Here is a 16,873-nt window from a genome sequence, read left to right on the forward strand (position 1 = left end):
TGTCGCGTTACCTGCGCCGCACCTGGGGCAAGTAGGAACGGTGCGTAGAGATCGACGGCGATCGGCGAATTACGGTCGGATTAGTCGCCGGAGTATTTGCGGTCGAGCATGTTCGGGACGTAGGGGCTCCGTCGCTGTCTCTGTGTCGCCTCGGGATCGAGCGCCTTCCCCTCATCCCGCCCTCCCCGTCTTCTCCGTCTCCGTCGCTTCGACGTGTGCGTATGCGGAGCGCGTTGTGAAAAATTTGTAAATAGGTAAGTAACCGTTCTCGTATTTCTCTCTCCCCTTTTTTTTTCCGCGTACGTGTACAAGACTACTCCCGTGCATCCTGCCGCGATAGTGATCGACCGATCGGACGGGAGTCCTCCCGCGTCGTAACGTCAACGGTAACGACGCCGAGGGGGAATTATGAGACCGTCGTAATGCCGCACCGTTGCAACAGCGAGGCGAATCGTACGTCGGCGCACACCTGTTGCTGTGCACGGTCGCGTTGCGTGCCTAGACCCCTCGGAAGACGACGAGAGGACGCACACGGTCGGAGATAAAAATCGCGCTGACGAAGGCACGCGCGCGCGCGCGTTCGCCGGATCACCGCGAGATCGGCTGCTCCGACAGGCGGCTTCCTAGCTGCGATATTGCACTTAAACATCGGACATTGACGTGAAATCTGTAGTACGAATACCACGACTCTCGCAAAGTGTACAAACAAGTCCGAGAGACGACGGGAAATTGATATTTTGTTCTTTTACTGGCGTCTCAATTCCTGATCATGTCATCGAAGCTTGTTTGCTGAATATCGCAACGTGCAATCATGTAAACAAACAAAAAAAAAGCAAAAATAATATCACACGCTTTATTCTGGATCAATAATATAATTAATTTTAATTCTGAATCATGAAGCTAGATTCTGCACGCAATATATCTAAAACTGTGTGTAGTGTTTTTATTTGTAGAGAAAATTGGATATTTTGTTCGCCTCTGTATTTTTCACGATTTTTTACAAGTATTCAGTTCGGTATAAAGCCGCATGAAGAATCGTATGCGACTGCGTTTCCGGTGACACCGGAACGATCTTCAGGGTCGTCTGTGCGAAGCGCAATTAACTAATTAAGTAATAATTATGGATCGAAGCGCTGTTAAGATAGAGGGAAGCTTCATAATTGGATGATACGGCGTCTTAATTGTCGGATATTTCATAGTATCTAGAACATGTATTTACGCGTGTGCGTCTCGATTTCTCTGAAATCTACATTTTACATCTTCCAAAGTATTTAAAGAAAACCGTATATTTGTAACTAAAATGCAGCTAAAACCATTATTTTTTTTTCTTATTAGCAGAAAAACTTAAATACAAAATTGAAGCAATGTCGCTCACTATAACTGATAAAATATTAATTAAATCAATTAAGAAATTTTTAGAATTAAAAAAAACTACAATTTTTCTATTTAAATCATAAACGAAGTTTTCGTGCATAAATTCGTTTTTTAGCGATGTTTATGAAAAAATATTCTTCAATTCTAACGTCTAGATTTAATCGTAAAGATTATTCCTTTATATGTGACACAAATGTGAAAGAAACACTAATGACAAACGCTATCTTTTATCGGGTGTGCATCGATCACTAGAACCATTGTGTCGATTTGTCAATTTTTATCGGGTTATCATTATCGTGATCTGATGATTCACTGACTGCCGACCTTTGATCATCCTCATTTCAGTCTATCTCGTGATTGTAATACGTGCCATTTCCATTCTCTTATCCGCGAAACTATGAGCTTCTAATCAAGTTTACATAGTTTCACAACTTCGTGTATCCATTATTTATGAATGACAATTATACATTGGAATAATAGCCAACTAACTAAAATATAACTCGTGTGTAGAGCTCTGATTTAATTATGCTGTCCAAAATCAAATTTGAATGAAGATAAATTGCGATAATTACACACGCTATGGACAGCCGCGTCGTCTGAAGATAAATTACAACAATTACGCGTTTCAATATCCGTTCTATCCTTAGTCTTTTGTTACGGTAGCATCCCTTGAGATTTTTCATACACAGTGTATATATTGTGTCACGTCTGTCCAAAGTCATCGCATTTGTCAAAACTTGGAAGCGGCAATTAGGAGCGCGGCATCTCGCTAAAAGAGATCGGCGTCCGTGGTTCATTGTCAGCTACTCGAGAGTCAGTTCTATTCATTGAACGGGTACAAGTCCACTAGTCGTCATAAAGCGAGACGAGTAATAAACATTTCCAAGTCCTCTCTGTTACATGTCCGCTCGCTGCTCGTGACATTTGCCAACTGCATTCCTGCGTCGCGCCTATCCCCGCTCGACTACATTGTTCGCCATTAATCGGCAACGATTGCCGTACGTAATCACGACGGAGAACCTCGTCGCTGTCGTCGATTTTTCTCGCGGAACTGTTATCTCGTAGATGCTGTCGATGCACATCATATTATTGCGCGGATCGTGTTTCCGCGCCTCTGTGTCTATGTATGTTTACATTCGGTTACGCGGACACGCGCATCGTCTTCGTCGTCACCGCCGCCGTCATCGTCGAGAATTGTGCAAGAAACCTCGGCATATTTCACTGCCTTACCGGTGCCGGGTGAAAAAACACCGGCCGGCGCACACAGCAATCTCGGCCTGAGCTCTCGCCTGAGCGATGGCCGGCCGGTCGTATCGTCTCTCGCATCCCACCGTCGAACGACACCTGTAATTCACGCCTACGAAATACCTACGTGATCTCCCACGTGAGACCGGCGAGTTGTGTTGTGACACAAATTGCGAATGCTTATTATTGATCGCGCATGGCTTTTCAGTTTGCTCGCTGAAGCAAGATTTATGAAGTTTCCCCGCGAACTGTGACACACTCGCGGTGCATTAACGTAAAGAGCTTATTTCCGGATGGTCTTAAATTCATATTACTGCTTAAGCAGGCTTTCCCCGGTTACGTTTAACACGTAATCTCCATTTGAAACGCATGGCTGTAAAACGGTATGGAAATAAAGTTCTCTTCAATTCCTATTTTATTATTTAACTCATCATTCTAAATATATAAATCCGAGATGTTTCGAAGTCAACTTTCTAATTCTAATTATTCAATTTTTTTTAGAATTATCAGAACGTAAAATCATTCAGAATTTATAATTATATTTGCTTCAAAACGCAAGTACAGAAATAAGCTTTTTAGCTTAATCCAACATATATTATTAACTTTTTAAATGAAATAATTTGAAATGCATTTATATTTATTTGTCCCGTAATTTTTTAAATGAAAAAGAAGCTATAATTATATTACACTCGCATTTTATATAGGCCGATCTTTCTTCTAATAGATAATTAGAATAAACGGCATTTCAAGTGTACGCGCTTTGAATTGTATTTTTAATTGAACGTTCTAGTAGAGTGCACTGTCTTCATTTCGTGTGCATTTGCCTTTAATAACGTCCTGGTTTCTCACAATCTAGCGTACAAATGGAAAACGTAGCTGCACATAGCAGTAGTTTGTTGACCTCCTAATACATCTGTGATTCCGTGACACACATTGCGAATATTTATCGGCTGCGTGTCTATCGGTGTAACTTTTCACGTATGCCATCTGCTCAGACATCGAGAAATCTCGGATTGATTTTTTATCTACAAACAATTTTATGCATACAATTGGTCGTATTTCTACGAATAAATAACTTTATTACATTCCACAGTACGTAATTCACTTAGAACGTTACATAAGCTTAAATAATATTTTGCTCGCTCGAACAACCTTGATGAATCATTCCGTCATGAAAAGCATTGGTATCGATATTTTCGTTTTGTTACGTTTTGTTGAAACGGCACGGAGTAAAAATATAGCTTTTATTTCTCTCATAATAGCCGCTGTAATCGAGTCGAGCCAATTTTTCGCAGCACTAAAACTGCCAAGTGCGTCTTCGGTATCATCAGTGTCCTCTTCGCGAAATCGTAAACGTAAAATTTTTACTGCGGACGCGGCGTAAAATTTTTACCGGCAGACGAGAAATGTACCGCAAACGCGAGCCATGCTTGCCATTGTGGAAAGCACTTTAAGCGCGTTTTTTTGCAATCCGACTCGCTCCTTTCTTCGCCTCTCTTTTTCCGCTTGCGGACTCCGCTGTCTCGAAGACGTCGTTACGCGCATTCGGCATACGGCCGACGCATTCCACGTGCGCGTATTTTTTCAAAAGATTGTTTACGCTAGTAAGCGAGTCCTCTCGGCGTTGACACGACGATGACCCTCGTCACGATTGCACACGCGTACGTGCTTCTCTTAAATATGCCGCTGCATCCGAGCGACGTGAAAGGCAATTTTCTTTTGTCTGCGAATTCCGACAACTCTGACAAATCGTGATTTCAAATGTGTAAAAAACAAATCAAGTGTTTTTGACATATATTATTGTTCTCTATACACTTATCATCTCTATGATTTTATTTAACATTTACAATTTATTGTCTATAAGATAACGCAGTAGATTATTGACTATTAATTGACACGATAAATAATAAATAATATCAATCGTATTATTATATTTTTTACAGTAGATAATATTTTAAGGGACACACACACACTCGATTGATCAGGAATTAGAAGACGCCAGATTCATTGAATTCCAGCTGATGTCTTCGCGCAATTACGTGTAATGCAAATGAACATAAAGTGTAAAATTAACGTTCCCTTGATCTCGGAATATAATCGGCCATAAGGTTAAACGTACCATAGCGCACAAATTAGATTTGTTCAGCAAACAGGTGATCGATCGCGCGGATGGAATTAATCCTTAATGATTAATCAACGGAGCGAGGCCGAGCGAAAAGTTCATTCGCGCCGTCGGTCCATTCACTGCGAAACTTGTTCAACGTACGAACGAACTAGCAAGATCGCAATAGGCATGCGAGGTGCATTGGCAACTTTCTTTCCACTTTTTCAACGCTCATATAGGTTCGCGTCCGCGATGTATTTACTTTCAACGTGTCTTGCCGGCACGGCCGGCGTGCCGATCTTGGCGGATGTATGAGAGTGGAACGGCTAAAGTTTCATTTAGTTCCGTGTGAAAATATCGCGCTCTGCCGGCGCAAGGCTATCGAGAAACTCGTTTTTCGTAGAAGCTGATTTCAAATTAACCTTCGCTAAATTTAATCAAATTATTGCACGAGTAAGATTTTTACTACGATTTCTCCCGCCAAAGGGGAAATTTTTTTGACACATCATTATCTTTATTTTATATTATTATTCAGTAATAATTACATGACAACGTATTTGTATACTTTTTATCCTAAGATTATGATAATCTTATTACTGATAATGATATCTTTTTACATAAGCTTAACTTTTTTCAGCTGATGAGATTAGAATTTTTTCCTGAGAAAGATAATTTTGCGCATTCCTAAGTATGTCGAATCATCAAACGTACACTTAACCGAACGTAAATAATTTATAAAGCGATTATGACGAAGGAATATTGGCATATAATTTCCTCCCTCGCGATTAATCGCACGCAAACCGTTCCCATAGAGAATTTTCCACGCTTTCTGTAATTTGCATGCGCATCCCACATGCATCCCATATATAAAGTTTTAACACCGTTTGAGCATCATTAAGTAACAATTACGACACGTTCAAGGAGAATGGCGTAATATTCACACACGATTGGATTTAATACCGTAACTGTCGCGTTATTTAACATTCCGTGAATTAATTATACAGCCGGTCACAATAATAGCGAATAATTCTGCATGCATCTAGAGGAGGTTTGCGAGCTATCGTGCGTAACGGAATGCAATCAAGGGCTTGATAAATAACGGCATAAAAAAAAAATCACGTTGAATATTCATCACCGGTGTATCAACATTGGACAGGTATTTTGCGCGGCGGCGTGCGGTATTCGTCGCGTGAACAGTTACAGCGTGAGGTAGCCTGTGCCTGCCTTCGATATCTTTTCCATGTTTTCTGCGATTTGCATATACGCCTACCGGTCTGTAAAACCGCCCGGTACCGGGCTGCGTCCCGCGTAATGTGCACGGGGAAAATTACCGGCGCGATAATATTACTCGATCGGAGCACGCGAGCTCCAATCCGGACGAATCTGCCGCTAAATAAATGCGGGGAGAAAGGTCGAAAGGCGGAGATTGATGCCGCCGTAATTTCGGCTTCAATTTCCCGTTCCGTAAAAAAGTTATGCTAATCGCGGCTAATCAACAGTTGCCGATGAACATACGGATTTACTTTCGTGTCCGCGGACCTTTCCATTTCATCGTTGTTTAACAGTTCAATTGATCTAATTATTACTTCAATTGATCGAATCATTAATTAACATCACTGTCTACATGCATTGCGCGCGTTATTACGATTTAGAAATAAAACGGAGAGAATAAAATCCTGATTAGAGTCAATTAGCGCCGATAAAATCAGCTCTATAAAATGAAAACACTTGGGCGAAATTATAAAAGTTCCAATTCCCGTTCGAGGCGCACGTGGTGAGCGACAGAAAGAGCGATAGAGAGAAAGATGATAATCGAGACATTCTCCCGGATTACGTTTTCTCGACCGCGCGCGATGCAACACGCGCACGTGCATGCTGCGTACAGACGTAATTGCGGCTCGTGTTGCATTCTCGGGGCCGATTCCTCTTTTAAGGTGCGCCGAGAGGCTTCGATAAACCTCGATTCCGTAAGAGATTCGTGAAACGCGAGGCGATTGCCACGGCACGCGAATGATGGTCATTGAAACATTGTTGAATAACAATATTAATAACAATATCAAAATTATCCGGAAGCTTTGCAGTTGAGAGTATCTTATTTTACAACTTGTGGAACACGTGTTCCGCGATTGCGATGTAAGTACTTCGATAAATTTAGACTTACTTTCCTCTGCTGTTGCTCGGATACAGTTATTCGTTACTGTAGTGTTCCGTTAAATAAAGGCGAGGTGAGAAATGACATGGTGGAGAGAGAGGAGAGATAGTCGCCGATAGAAGCGGCAGTATTTCTGCGATCAAGCGCGTCATCGTTTAATTTACCAGCAACGAGCTTTGATGCGCCGCGACGCGCCGTCTATTATCTATCGCATTTAGCGTCTCGTCGGCGCTTGTTGCCACGAAAATACGAAATTTACACCTTCGTTAACGGAACGGCCCGTGAACGCTGGGATATAAAACGGATCGTAAATGTGCACCTTCTCGATATATCATCGCGCGTACACGAGCAACAAAATACCTGCTCGCATTCCCTTCCGTCGCCAGTGCGTGGAACATCTCGAGCATGTCCAAGGTTATTAACCCTTTGGCACAAGCGAAAATTACAGCTTAGAATTTTCCAGCTTGCACGCGAGGGACTACTCGCACGGTGCGAATGAATGAAAATGTAATATTCAGTAAAAAAGTTTTATGTAAAATCAAAAATCTTGCCTATATATATAGATTTTTCCAATTTTGCAGTTGAAAAAAATAGACATAAGTTTGCTGAAAAGTGTTGAAATATTTTTAGAAAATTAATCTACAGAAAAATATATAGAATAAAATTGCTTTTTTTAACTGAAGAATTTCGAAAAAAAAATGTAAAATTTGTAATAAAACGATATTCGAAGAACGTTGAAAGGAATGCTATAAATGCAATGGAATCTAAATTTCCCAGCCGATTTAGGATTTGACTCACGATACAATTAGACGAAAAGGATTATTGGGTCCAAGGCTAAACGTAGGCATCAAGTACATTCAAGGCCGCGAATACTCGTTTCAACCACGCATCCTGTGGTTGAAATTTTCTGAAGGTGGGATACATTCGCATAAGTAATTATACTCGAGACTTGTCGCGCGGGGATACGTTTATATATACATATGCAGTCATAAAGCACTGATCGTTTCCTCTGCCTTTGCATGGCTCGAGGCGTGTCTCGTCGGCGACGTAAAATCAGACAGCCGACGGGAATTTCGATGAAACTTTCCTTTTTTTCATACCGTTCCTGCACAAGATTTGCATAATTCGGTCTTTACAAAGCTAGCGATATCTCTGACACATGGTGCTTCTGTCGCCTTTTATGCATCATTTTTCAAGATAACGACATTTACATATGTTGATTCATGCGTCTCGCCTCTCGAGATTGAGGAGAAATTATCAAATCGAATTCCCGTTGAGATTTTGCTGTTTGCAAATATGCAGTATTTCATAACTCTATATATCACAAGACACAACAGAAAGATAAACAGTCTATAAAAATTAATTTTGCTGTTCTTTTATCGATATTAATTCATTACTTCATCAACTGGCGGTTATCGAAATATTTTTGAAGTAATAATATTATCGCGCATTTATTTCGAATTATATTTACGAAGAAAAAACGCGCGTTGCACAAATCTTTTTAAAATACGCGAATATTTCCAATGTGTGTACAATTATGTGAAACGACAGGTTTCTGGTGAAATGATAGTTTCTCGACACGCAGGAAATATTAATTTCCACCTGAAGTTTATACGTGGAAAATCTGGAATCCAGAGCGTCGACGAGGAATTCCCGGCATGCGGGATCGAAACGCATTGGTAAGTTCGGTCTCGAGGAGCGGCATACACACCGAAGCCCACTCACCTTCCTTCCTTTTCCCTTCCCTTTTCGCCTGTGACTGTTAGGTCGCTGTCGAGATCCTTAGGCCAGCGTTAGAACTGCGAGCGGGAATTCTTTCACGTCGAGTCCGCGGTTACCTGCGGTGCGTGAGAACACGCCGGGGCGAAATAGGTACATTTAATATCTCATACAATCCGCAATTTTAATGTTTCCTCGTTTTCGCAACCCACGTTCTGCCGCATTAACGTCGTTTCTGAATTAACGTTAAACTCGCTAGGAAGAAAGTAAACTTGAAATTGTATTCTGATAAATATCTTCATAAACAGCGTAAAAAAACGAAAAGATATGTAAATAAAATACTAGTGTAACAAAATTTCTCCAACAGAGCGTGAATTTTAGAATTTATACTTTCAATATATTTAATGCCGAAAATAAAAAAAAGAGAATAAGCCGTTCTATTAAATGTTCGTAAACTTTCGCCGAGGAAAAGTTGCCTACAAATTGACGAAATGGACAGGAAGCGCAGAGAGAACTTGGAACATCCTGTACACAGTCCTTACTTGGGAGTTCCATCCGTCGAGCGTGCTCGCCGATTTTTTTTTTTTTTTTTTCCTTTTCTCATTAGCCGTAACCGCAGCCAAGGTAGCGGCGCGTAATTTAAGAAAAATACAATGAGCCTTTCTGTTACGTGGAAACGTAGGATCGCATTCCCACCGACGATGGTCACAAATCGCCGTTATCAGATCTTACGAGTTATCGTTAGTTGCGCAATCGACTTAACGCGCGATATAATTCTACGACCGAAATTCGTTGGCACGTAAAATCGTATACGCACTTTTAATGGAATGACAGCGTAGACCGGTCACTCGGCGCTACTGAAAGCGGCACCCATTTCTCTCTCTCGTTAAAACCAAGTGTCCTATAAAAACACGTCACTATAATAGTTTATCTCCACCGATATTAAATTGCGGCCGATATAAAACAATCGTGAGCCATTCTGAAATTCAAAACATTCACAATTTAATTTATTCTATCGCGATTATTAATTCATGCATTTTAATTGCATCAAATTGGTGTTTTATTCAATTAATGTAATTTAATTTGCATTTATGCGCATATTTGTATTACTTTATTATGAATTATTTTTTAATATGCACGCCGAATGATTGATCAACAATTTCAATATTTCGGTTCAACAATTTATAATATTATTCATTATTTTTATAAGCATTTGTAATGATTTATCATTCATGCGATTAATCGCTCAGTAATTTATCGCATATTGGAAGCGTTTTTCGACTAACGCTACACAATTACGATGAAATTTAAAGACCAGCTCCGTTTCGTCGTGGAAGCACTCGTCGCAACGTCACCTGTCATCGCGCGAAATGACAAGCGATCGTCGTGCCTGTCACATAACAATACCTCCTTTGCATTCCCACGGCGTCCAATCTCGTCGTAAATTGCAAAATTGACTTCGAACAGCTTGCTCGTCGGTGAAAGCGAATCGAAATTACTTATCGCCTAACGAGTACCTCTTTATTACTTATTTCTGCGTGCCGGACTGATTTACGTTTAGCGATCGATTTAGCAGAATCATTAGAGAATCACGAGCGAGATCTCCGAGCCGAACGTCCGCTCACCCGCGCTGTTTACACTTTCAAAACTATGAACGGGCTCAGCCGACTGAATAATTAAGCCGTAGTCAATGACTCGGATAATACTTGGTATTCCAATAGGGACAGACATAAAACTAAAAGAGAAACTTGAAGAAGAAGCCCGCGGTTTTTCTCGTCCGAGCGCTTTATCGTTCGCGTAAAGCGTGTTGTCGCGCGAGTCGTCGTAATCTCGCAAGCTGTAAATTATTTTTATGCAAGTTTGATTGCAATCAGATTACCGGCATTTATATTATTGATATACAAGACAATTCAATTGCCTTAATTAAACAATTGTTCTTTATATCTTAATCAATAATGATGATCAATAATGATTAATAGTTCTCGCGTCTCAAATTCTTCTCGCGTTTTCTGTAATTGGCAAAGCTTTAACAATTTGATGAATATTTAATTTCGTTAATTTTATCAGCGGCTTCCAAAGCCGCACATTAACGTGCAAACGTATCGCACAGGAAACGCATGACTTTTCTTTAATAACTAGACACGCAACCTTTACGTAAACTTGTTAGTACGTTTATGACCCAGCGTTATGAAATAGCAATCGTTGCGATTACGCAAACGCGATTGACAGCATACGGTTGCGTTCGCTGAATGTATTTGCAGGACTCATTGAAGGAATATCGTGCGTAATATCACGGGGCTCGCAGAGCGTTAAACGACACTAATTGAACGTGTGCACAGTTTTATTTAGCAGCAATTTGCGTATCACAATACATGTCTATATTCGAGAATAACAATATGATTTGAAATAATTTTTTACATTGACAATTAAATGTCGAGTAATTATTCACAATTAAGTTTTCATAGTTTCGAAAGGTTCTGTTGAATTCACTGGTATTTTCCAACTGGTAGAACTTGTTTTCTTTTATTGCAACGACGTGAAAATATGTTGAAACTGATAAGTTTGAATCTTCATATGTTTCCTTTTACTCCTTAGATATGCAGATACTTACTTAAGTAGTTTACTCGCTGTTTAACGCGAGAAGCAGCCATCTGAATAGGAATTTCTCTTGGAACAAATTCAGAATTTCACATTCCTCGCGCATAGTTATGCAAAAGACAAATTGTCGTCTCGGCTTCTTGCGCTCCTATCAGGATTATCGACGTGGATCTTGTGACGCATCAATTTACACACGACGCGATAAACCTCGCGATTAAGAAACGAGGAAGACAAATACTACTGTGACAATCGTTTCGCGATTTCGAAATGATTTATAAAGACTCATCTGAAACTTCACTTCATCCACAATCGCAAATCGCTTGCATAATGCATTGTCAATTCATTCTTTATAAATATTTCAGACAACATTAGTGTCGGCTATTAGGTAATCTGAAAAATATTTCTGACGATTAATTAATTAAGTTATTTTTAATAATTAGCGATAAAGGAGCCGCGTATTGCGCAAAGCGCTGCATTAAAAATAAAAGCGAAACTTGCGAAAACTCGAGGCAAGCTAATCGCGCGTAAAACCGCGTCTAATGCGAAACAGGCGGAGAAGGAAGTGAAAAGTGAACGAGGCTACGTGCGTGCGCGTTGAAACCGCGGCGGAGTGTCCGGCGAGCGATTAGCTCCATTGAGCGTCGAGCGTTTCACCTTCGCGAAATCGAAGTTCGATAAATCGCGGTTGGCGAAGGAACAGGCATGAGGAAAGACGGAATTCCAGACATGTTTGGCGAACGAATTAGGCTCATTGGAATTTCACTCCGGGGGCAAGGCGGGGTTCTCCTCTGGACTTTCTTGAGAGCCAAGTATGGTGTCCGCCTGACCCGGTAGCCGGATACGCGTCGCGCTACGTGCAAGTATCGCCGTTGCTGTCAATTAAATTGTCGAACCCGCACGCTGCACCGGAGCGGCCTGGCAACAACAATATCTTCATGACTAGCCCGACCGGCGGAATGCGACGCGAAAAAACCGGGCGCGCATAAATTAAACCGTGGAGCGCGGAACCGCCAATTAGGATTTTCGTGCGCCCTTGCTCGCCCGTGACAAATTATTGCCTGACACATAATTCAGAGCCCCCTTTCAGCGATACATTCGTAATGGGAACCGTGGCCTCTCTGTTTCAGTTGTAATCAGCGCGGCACATCCTGGTTACCATGCCGTACTACAACAGTGGTCACAGTCCCGCTTACAACAAAGGTGAGTTCTCTCATTCGCATTGCGAAATAAAAGCTAATTACACTTCAAAGCGAATCATCAGTCGCTATCGTTCGTCCGGTAATTGCGTCCGATTTACTTTTCGTCGCGATTTGCCGAAACAGAAATGGAAGAGACTTACGAGATTCGGCAAAATTGAAAACAGTTCAACAATATCTTTCATTTAAAGAAATAAAAAAAATATGGAATATTGAAGAAGAGGAACTTTGTATGAGATTGCGCGCGTTGGAGGAGTTGAGAAAAAGTTTGCAGTAACATTTCAATTATTTTAGTGATATTGCGATAATAAAAAGGAGAATTTTAATGAACCAGTTAATTAAAGTGACTCTCACGTTTCAGATGGAGGTTCCAGCGGGCCGTCGAGCACTTCGGGCGGCCGCGCCAGCAGCTCGGAGCCGACGTATATGATGGAGCACTTGGCCACGTTCACCGTCACGAAGGAAACCGGTATTGTTTATCCGGCGGACGGTATGCGCCGGCTCCTGCAGCTGGAGAAAAGCAATGGCATTTGGAGTCAAAAAATGCAGCTCCGTCTGGAGCGAAACTGGGTCCTTATCATGGACAACGAGACAGGGGTAATTTTTCTCGTTTACACCGCGCGCGGCTTCCACCGTGAAACTCATCCGGAAAACGTGTTTGCGCGACCTAACGACGCCGTTAATTAAATCCATATATTTTACCGCGTCCTCGATCCCTCGATATAACTGTATTAAGCGGCAGCTTCCTTCGTCGAAGGCCGCCACGAAATGATATCGTATGCGAAATTAATTGTTTGACACGGTTGAAGGCTATCCGTATAATTTATATCAGCGTTTTCGAATCGCCATGTCACGCGAGAAAGTAGATCGTTCGCGAAATTGCCGCACGCACAATCGGCGACAGTTTCACTTAACGACGTACGACGACATTTCAGGCCGTCATGGAGCGATTCCCGGCGGCGCTGATACAGGAACCGACGGCGTTCACGTCCAGGGATCCCATGGAGATGTACAACAACATTCTGGTCTTCACCGTGGCCGACGACAGCGGTTCCGGCCAGCGGGCTGAAATGCACATATTCCAGTGTCAGAGCGTGTCGGCGCAGGATCTTGTCGAGGATCTAAAGATGCTGCAAATGGGAAAACTGGTCACAGGCGGCTCGCCTAGAGGTCCGAGGGGTCATATTCCACCCCCGCCCGCCCTGCCGCCACCGGAACCACCTCTGAACGGCGTCAGCGTCAGGGAACAAGTATCCGCTTTCAACGCGAATGGTGAATATGCAGTTGTTGAAGATCTAAAATTACTCACTGAAAATATTAAGAATCGAATAATATAAAGTATTTGCTGTCTGACAATAATTGAAATTCTATAGCATTTTTGAAGGAATACAGAGTTATTAACTTGTGAATTTAAATTGAACACAGCAGACGGCCAGAACGACATATCCCGCGAAGAGAACAATGACGAGGTGTCGTCGACGTCGTCGGAGAAGTACGAGCGCGACGTGACGATTCTGAATCACTGTTTCGACGATATCGAGAAGTTTATCGCGCGCCTGCAGCACGCGGCTGCCGCGTCCCGCGAGCTGGAGCGCCGTCGGCGCAATCGAAAGTCGAAGAAGAGAAACCTCGGCGACGGCATGTTGACGATGAGAGCGAAGCCGCCGCCCGAGATGGAGTTCATCGACATCTTCCAGAAGTTCAAGCTCTCGTTTAACCTGCTGGCCAAGCTCAAGGCGCACATCCACGATCCTAATGCGCCGGAGCTCGTGCACTTTCTCTTCACGCCGCTTGCGCTGATCGTGGACGCTTCTCACGACACTAATTACGACCCGAACTTACCCAGTAAGGTAGTGTCGCCGTTACTAACGCGAGAAGCGGTCAATCTGCTAATAAACTGCGTGACCAGCAAAGAGACCGAGCTCTGGCACTCGCTGGGCGACACGTGGCTGATACCGCGCGACCAATGGAAGGGCCATGTCCCGCCGTACCACCCGATCTTCATGGACGGCTGGTCACCGGAGTATCCCATCCCCGAGGACAGAGATCACGATCACCTGGCGTCCTTGCTGAACGCGGACAAGCAGAAGAGGGACGAGTTACCGGAACAGCAGAACGATTCTTACTACAACCATCGCGATGTTGATGAATCGCATTACAGCAGCGACTATCTGGAATACGAGAGCCGGGAGGAACGCGGCGGTAACGAGTACTTCGACAGGAATTACGGGCCCAGCTCGGAGTTGTACGGACGTGAAGACCGAGTGGATCAGACCAGGGCGCACAGCGACATTTCCGTGGATTCGATCGAGAGAGCTCCCAGAGCGGCCGCTGGCCTGGACAGAGCGCAAGAAGCGTGGCTGGACGAGCTGGTGGCGCGTCACGCTAAAATCGTGCAGGTCACTTATCCGCGAACAGCGAACAACGACAAGGAGCTCACGGTGGTGAGAGGCGAGTACTTGGAAGTTCTCGATGACAGCAGGAAATGGTGGAAGGCGAGGAACTCGCGAGGACAGGTTGCTCACGTACCGCACACTATCGTCACGCCGCATAATCCCGCCGCTCATTCCGCTGATAATGATGTCTTTAACAATCCTCTGTACACCAGCAGATACCCGAGGCAAGGGCATGGCTATAATTATGAGGTGAGAGTCATCGAGCGGCGAACACACCCTTCCTGAATAACTTGTCGATGAATAATTGTGTACGGTGCGCAGCACCGAAGTATACGTGAATGAAGTACATGTTTTGCAGACGTTTAACTCGGTGAAAAGAGAGGTTAAATTTTCAACGTAATCGTGTTCTACATATTTTTTTTATATTTTGAAACACAAGAGAGATATTTGAATGTTTTTTTTTTTTCTGTACAAAATACTGAAATTAGTTAGAAAATTAATTATAAATTTCTGATGTTTCTGTATATTAGTGAAATATTGATTGCCAGTTGTAAAATAAGTTTTTGCTGTCTCTAACGAAATTGACCATTCGCAGGATTCGGAAATTGAGAGAACCAGCACTAGTCCAGGTCTGGAAGCTACTCACCGAACACACGCGATTCCGCCGCCGGCGCCTGCAGATTGGGTGAGAAAGGAAAGACTCGGGAAAAAAGGTGAATTTCGATACTTCTAAGCCATTTATCCAGCTCGCGATTGTGAGTATCCTTGTTTTTACTCGAACACGGGCAATCTCTTATCGGGAAAATCGTTAAGCTACGAAGCGCATCTTTCGTCGCCTCTCATATAAATAAGTCTCGATTTTTCGAGCAACATTTAATGTCTTCCAAAATCGAAAGATGCTCTCTTAATTCACGACTCCAGAGTCGATTTATTATCAAATATAATCGTTAAATGCGATAAAGCTGATATAATAAGAAAGATAAGAAAATACGCGCATCACGTTAGCTTGTAAACGAAATGTAGCATAATTAACCATTAGATCACCGTCCACGTCACGTTTCAATTAGCGCATTTGTCGAAGGGTGTTGCAATATCCTATGATTTCCTCTTGAACGTGTACATATACAGAAGTGCGGGTAAATATTACGTAGACTGAGCCATTCACATGATTGCAACGGGGCGTGGTACTTTTAAGTTCTTCGCATCGCAATTATTCTGATATATCGTTTAGAGTGACGCGGATGAATCTTGCTTTTTCTCTACAAGTATATTGCTCTCGCATTCCTTACGAGACCGCGTCTTTATCTCAGCCTCACACACGGCCCGCAACATTGCAGTCTAAACCGCACGATCGCTGTTCGTAGAGTTAATTACGTTCTCAATGAGTTAGCAATAATTCGTTTATAATGTGAATATTCATAATAATTTTTATTTCCGAAGGCAGATTGATTATTCCGTCGAGTCTCCTTTATCGTTATCACGCACAGCCGTATCGTTATCGCAGATAGAACAATGTGATTGGCTGGCAGTCAGAAGTAGAGAAGCGCAATGACGATACGGCGAAGTAAATTATATTGTTGAGGGAAACTAGTTCCCTACGTAATATAATTGTTGTCAGGCATTTTCGTACGAAAGTTAAGATATATATATTTCGCGACCACGTTATAAAATTCATTAATGATGTAAGCACTCCGTCCGACAATGAGATCTGTTTAGGGACTGTCAGGTATTCGTGACTATCAACCACAGATATTTTAAGGCATTCGATAAATCACGAATTTCGCGCTTATCCGAAGTGAGAGAATCGATAATGACGATTGTTAGTCTGGCTCTTAACGTGGTTGAGAGTTACCGAATTAGTTTCTAATACGCTGTACTTTTTGATAATCGATTGTACCATCACATATGATATCTTTCTGTATTTATCGACTAACCAAATTTAGCTATAGTTTATATAATGGCAGAATGAAGATATATATATATATATATACATATATATATATTATATACGCATTATTTTTTACGCAGAATTATATGATATGATGGAGCGTTAACCCACTGAGATCGGGTATCTTTCCGTTAGAAAATA

At 42.3% G+C, this 16,873-nt stretch overlaps 1 protein-coding gene across 4 annotated transcripts in view; it reads left to right on the forward strand.

Moving 5' to 3' along the window:
* LOC105671689 (epidermal growth factor receptor kinase substrate 8-like) overlaps positions 1-16,873 on the forward strand; it is a 23,524-nt gene continuing 6,651 nt past the window's right edge. Inside the window, exons 1-6 of one of the 4 annotated variants that reach the window (XM_067353022.1) lie at positions 1-254; positions 12,320-12,392; positions 12,750-12,985; positions 13,324-13,660; positions 13,817-15,033; positions 15,380-15,497. In XM_067353022.1, coding sequence (XP_067209123.1) covers positions 12,350-12,392; positions 12,750-12,985; positions 13,324-13,660; positions 13,817-15,033; positions 15,380-15,497 — 1,951 coding nt within the window. In that variant the 5' untranslated portion in view covers positions 1-254; positions 12,320-12,349. Of the gene's footprint in view, positions 255-8,533; positions 8,555-12,319; positions 12,393-12,749; positions 12,986-13,323; positions 13,661-13,813; positions 15,034-15,379; positions 15,498-16,873 lie in introns of those variants that run through there. The other 3 variants (XM_012366049.2, XM_012366046.2, XM_012366047.2) reach the window with 3 other exon arrangements.

This window comes from Linepithema humile, chromosome 4, assembly GCF_040581485.1.
Source record: "Linepithema humile isolate Giens D197 chromosome 4, Lhum_UNIL_v1.0, whole genome shotgun sequence".
Classification (NCBI taxonomy): domain Eukaryota; kingdom Metazoa; phylum Arthropoda; class Insecta; order Hymenoptera; family Formicidae; genus Linepithema; species Linepithema humile.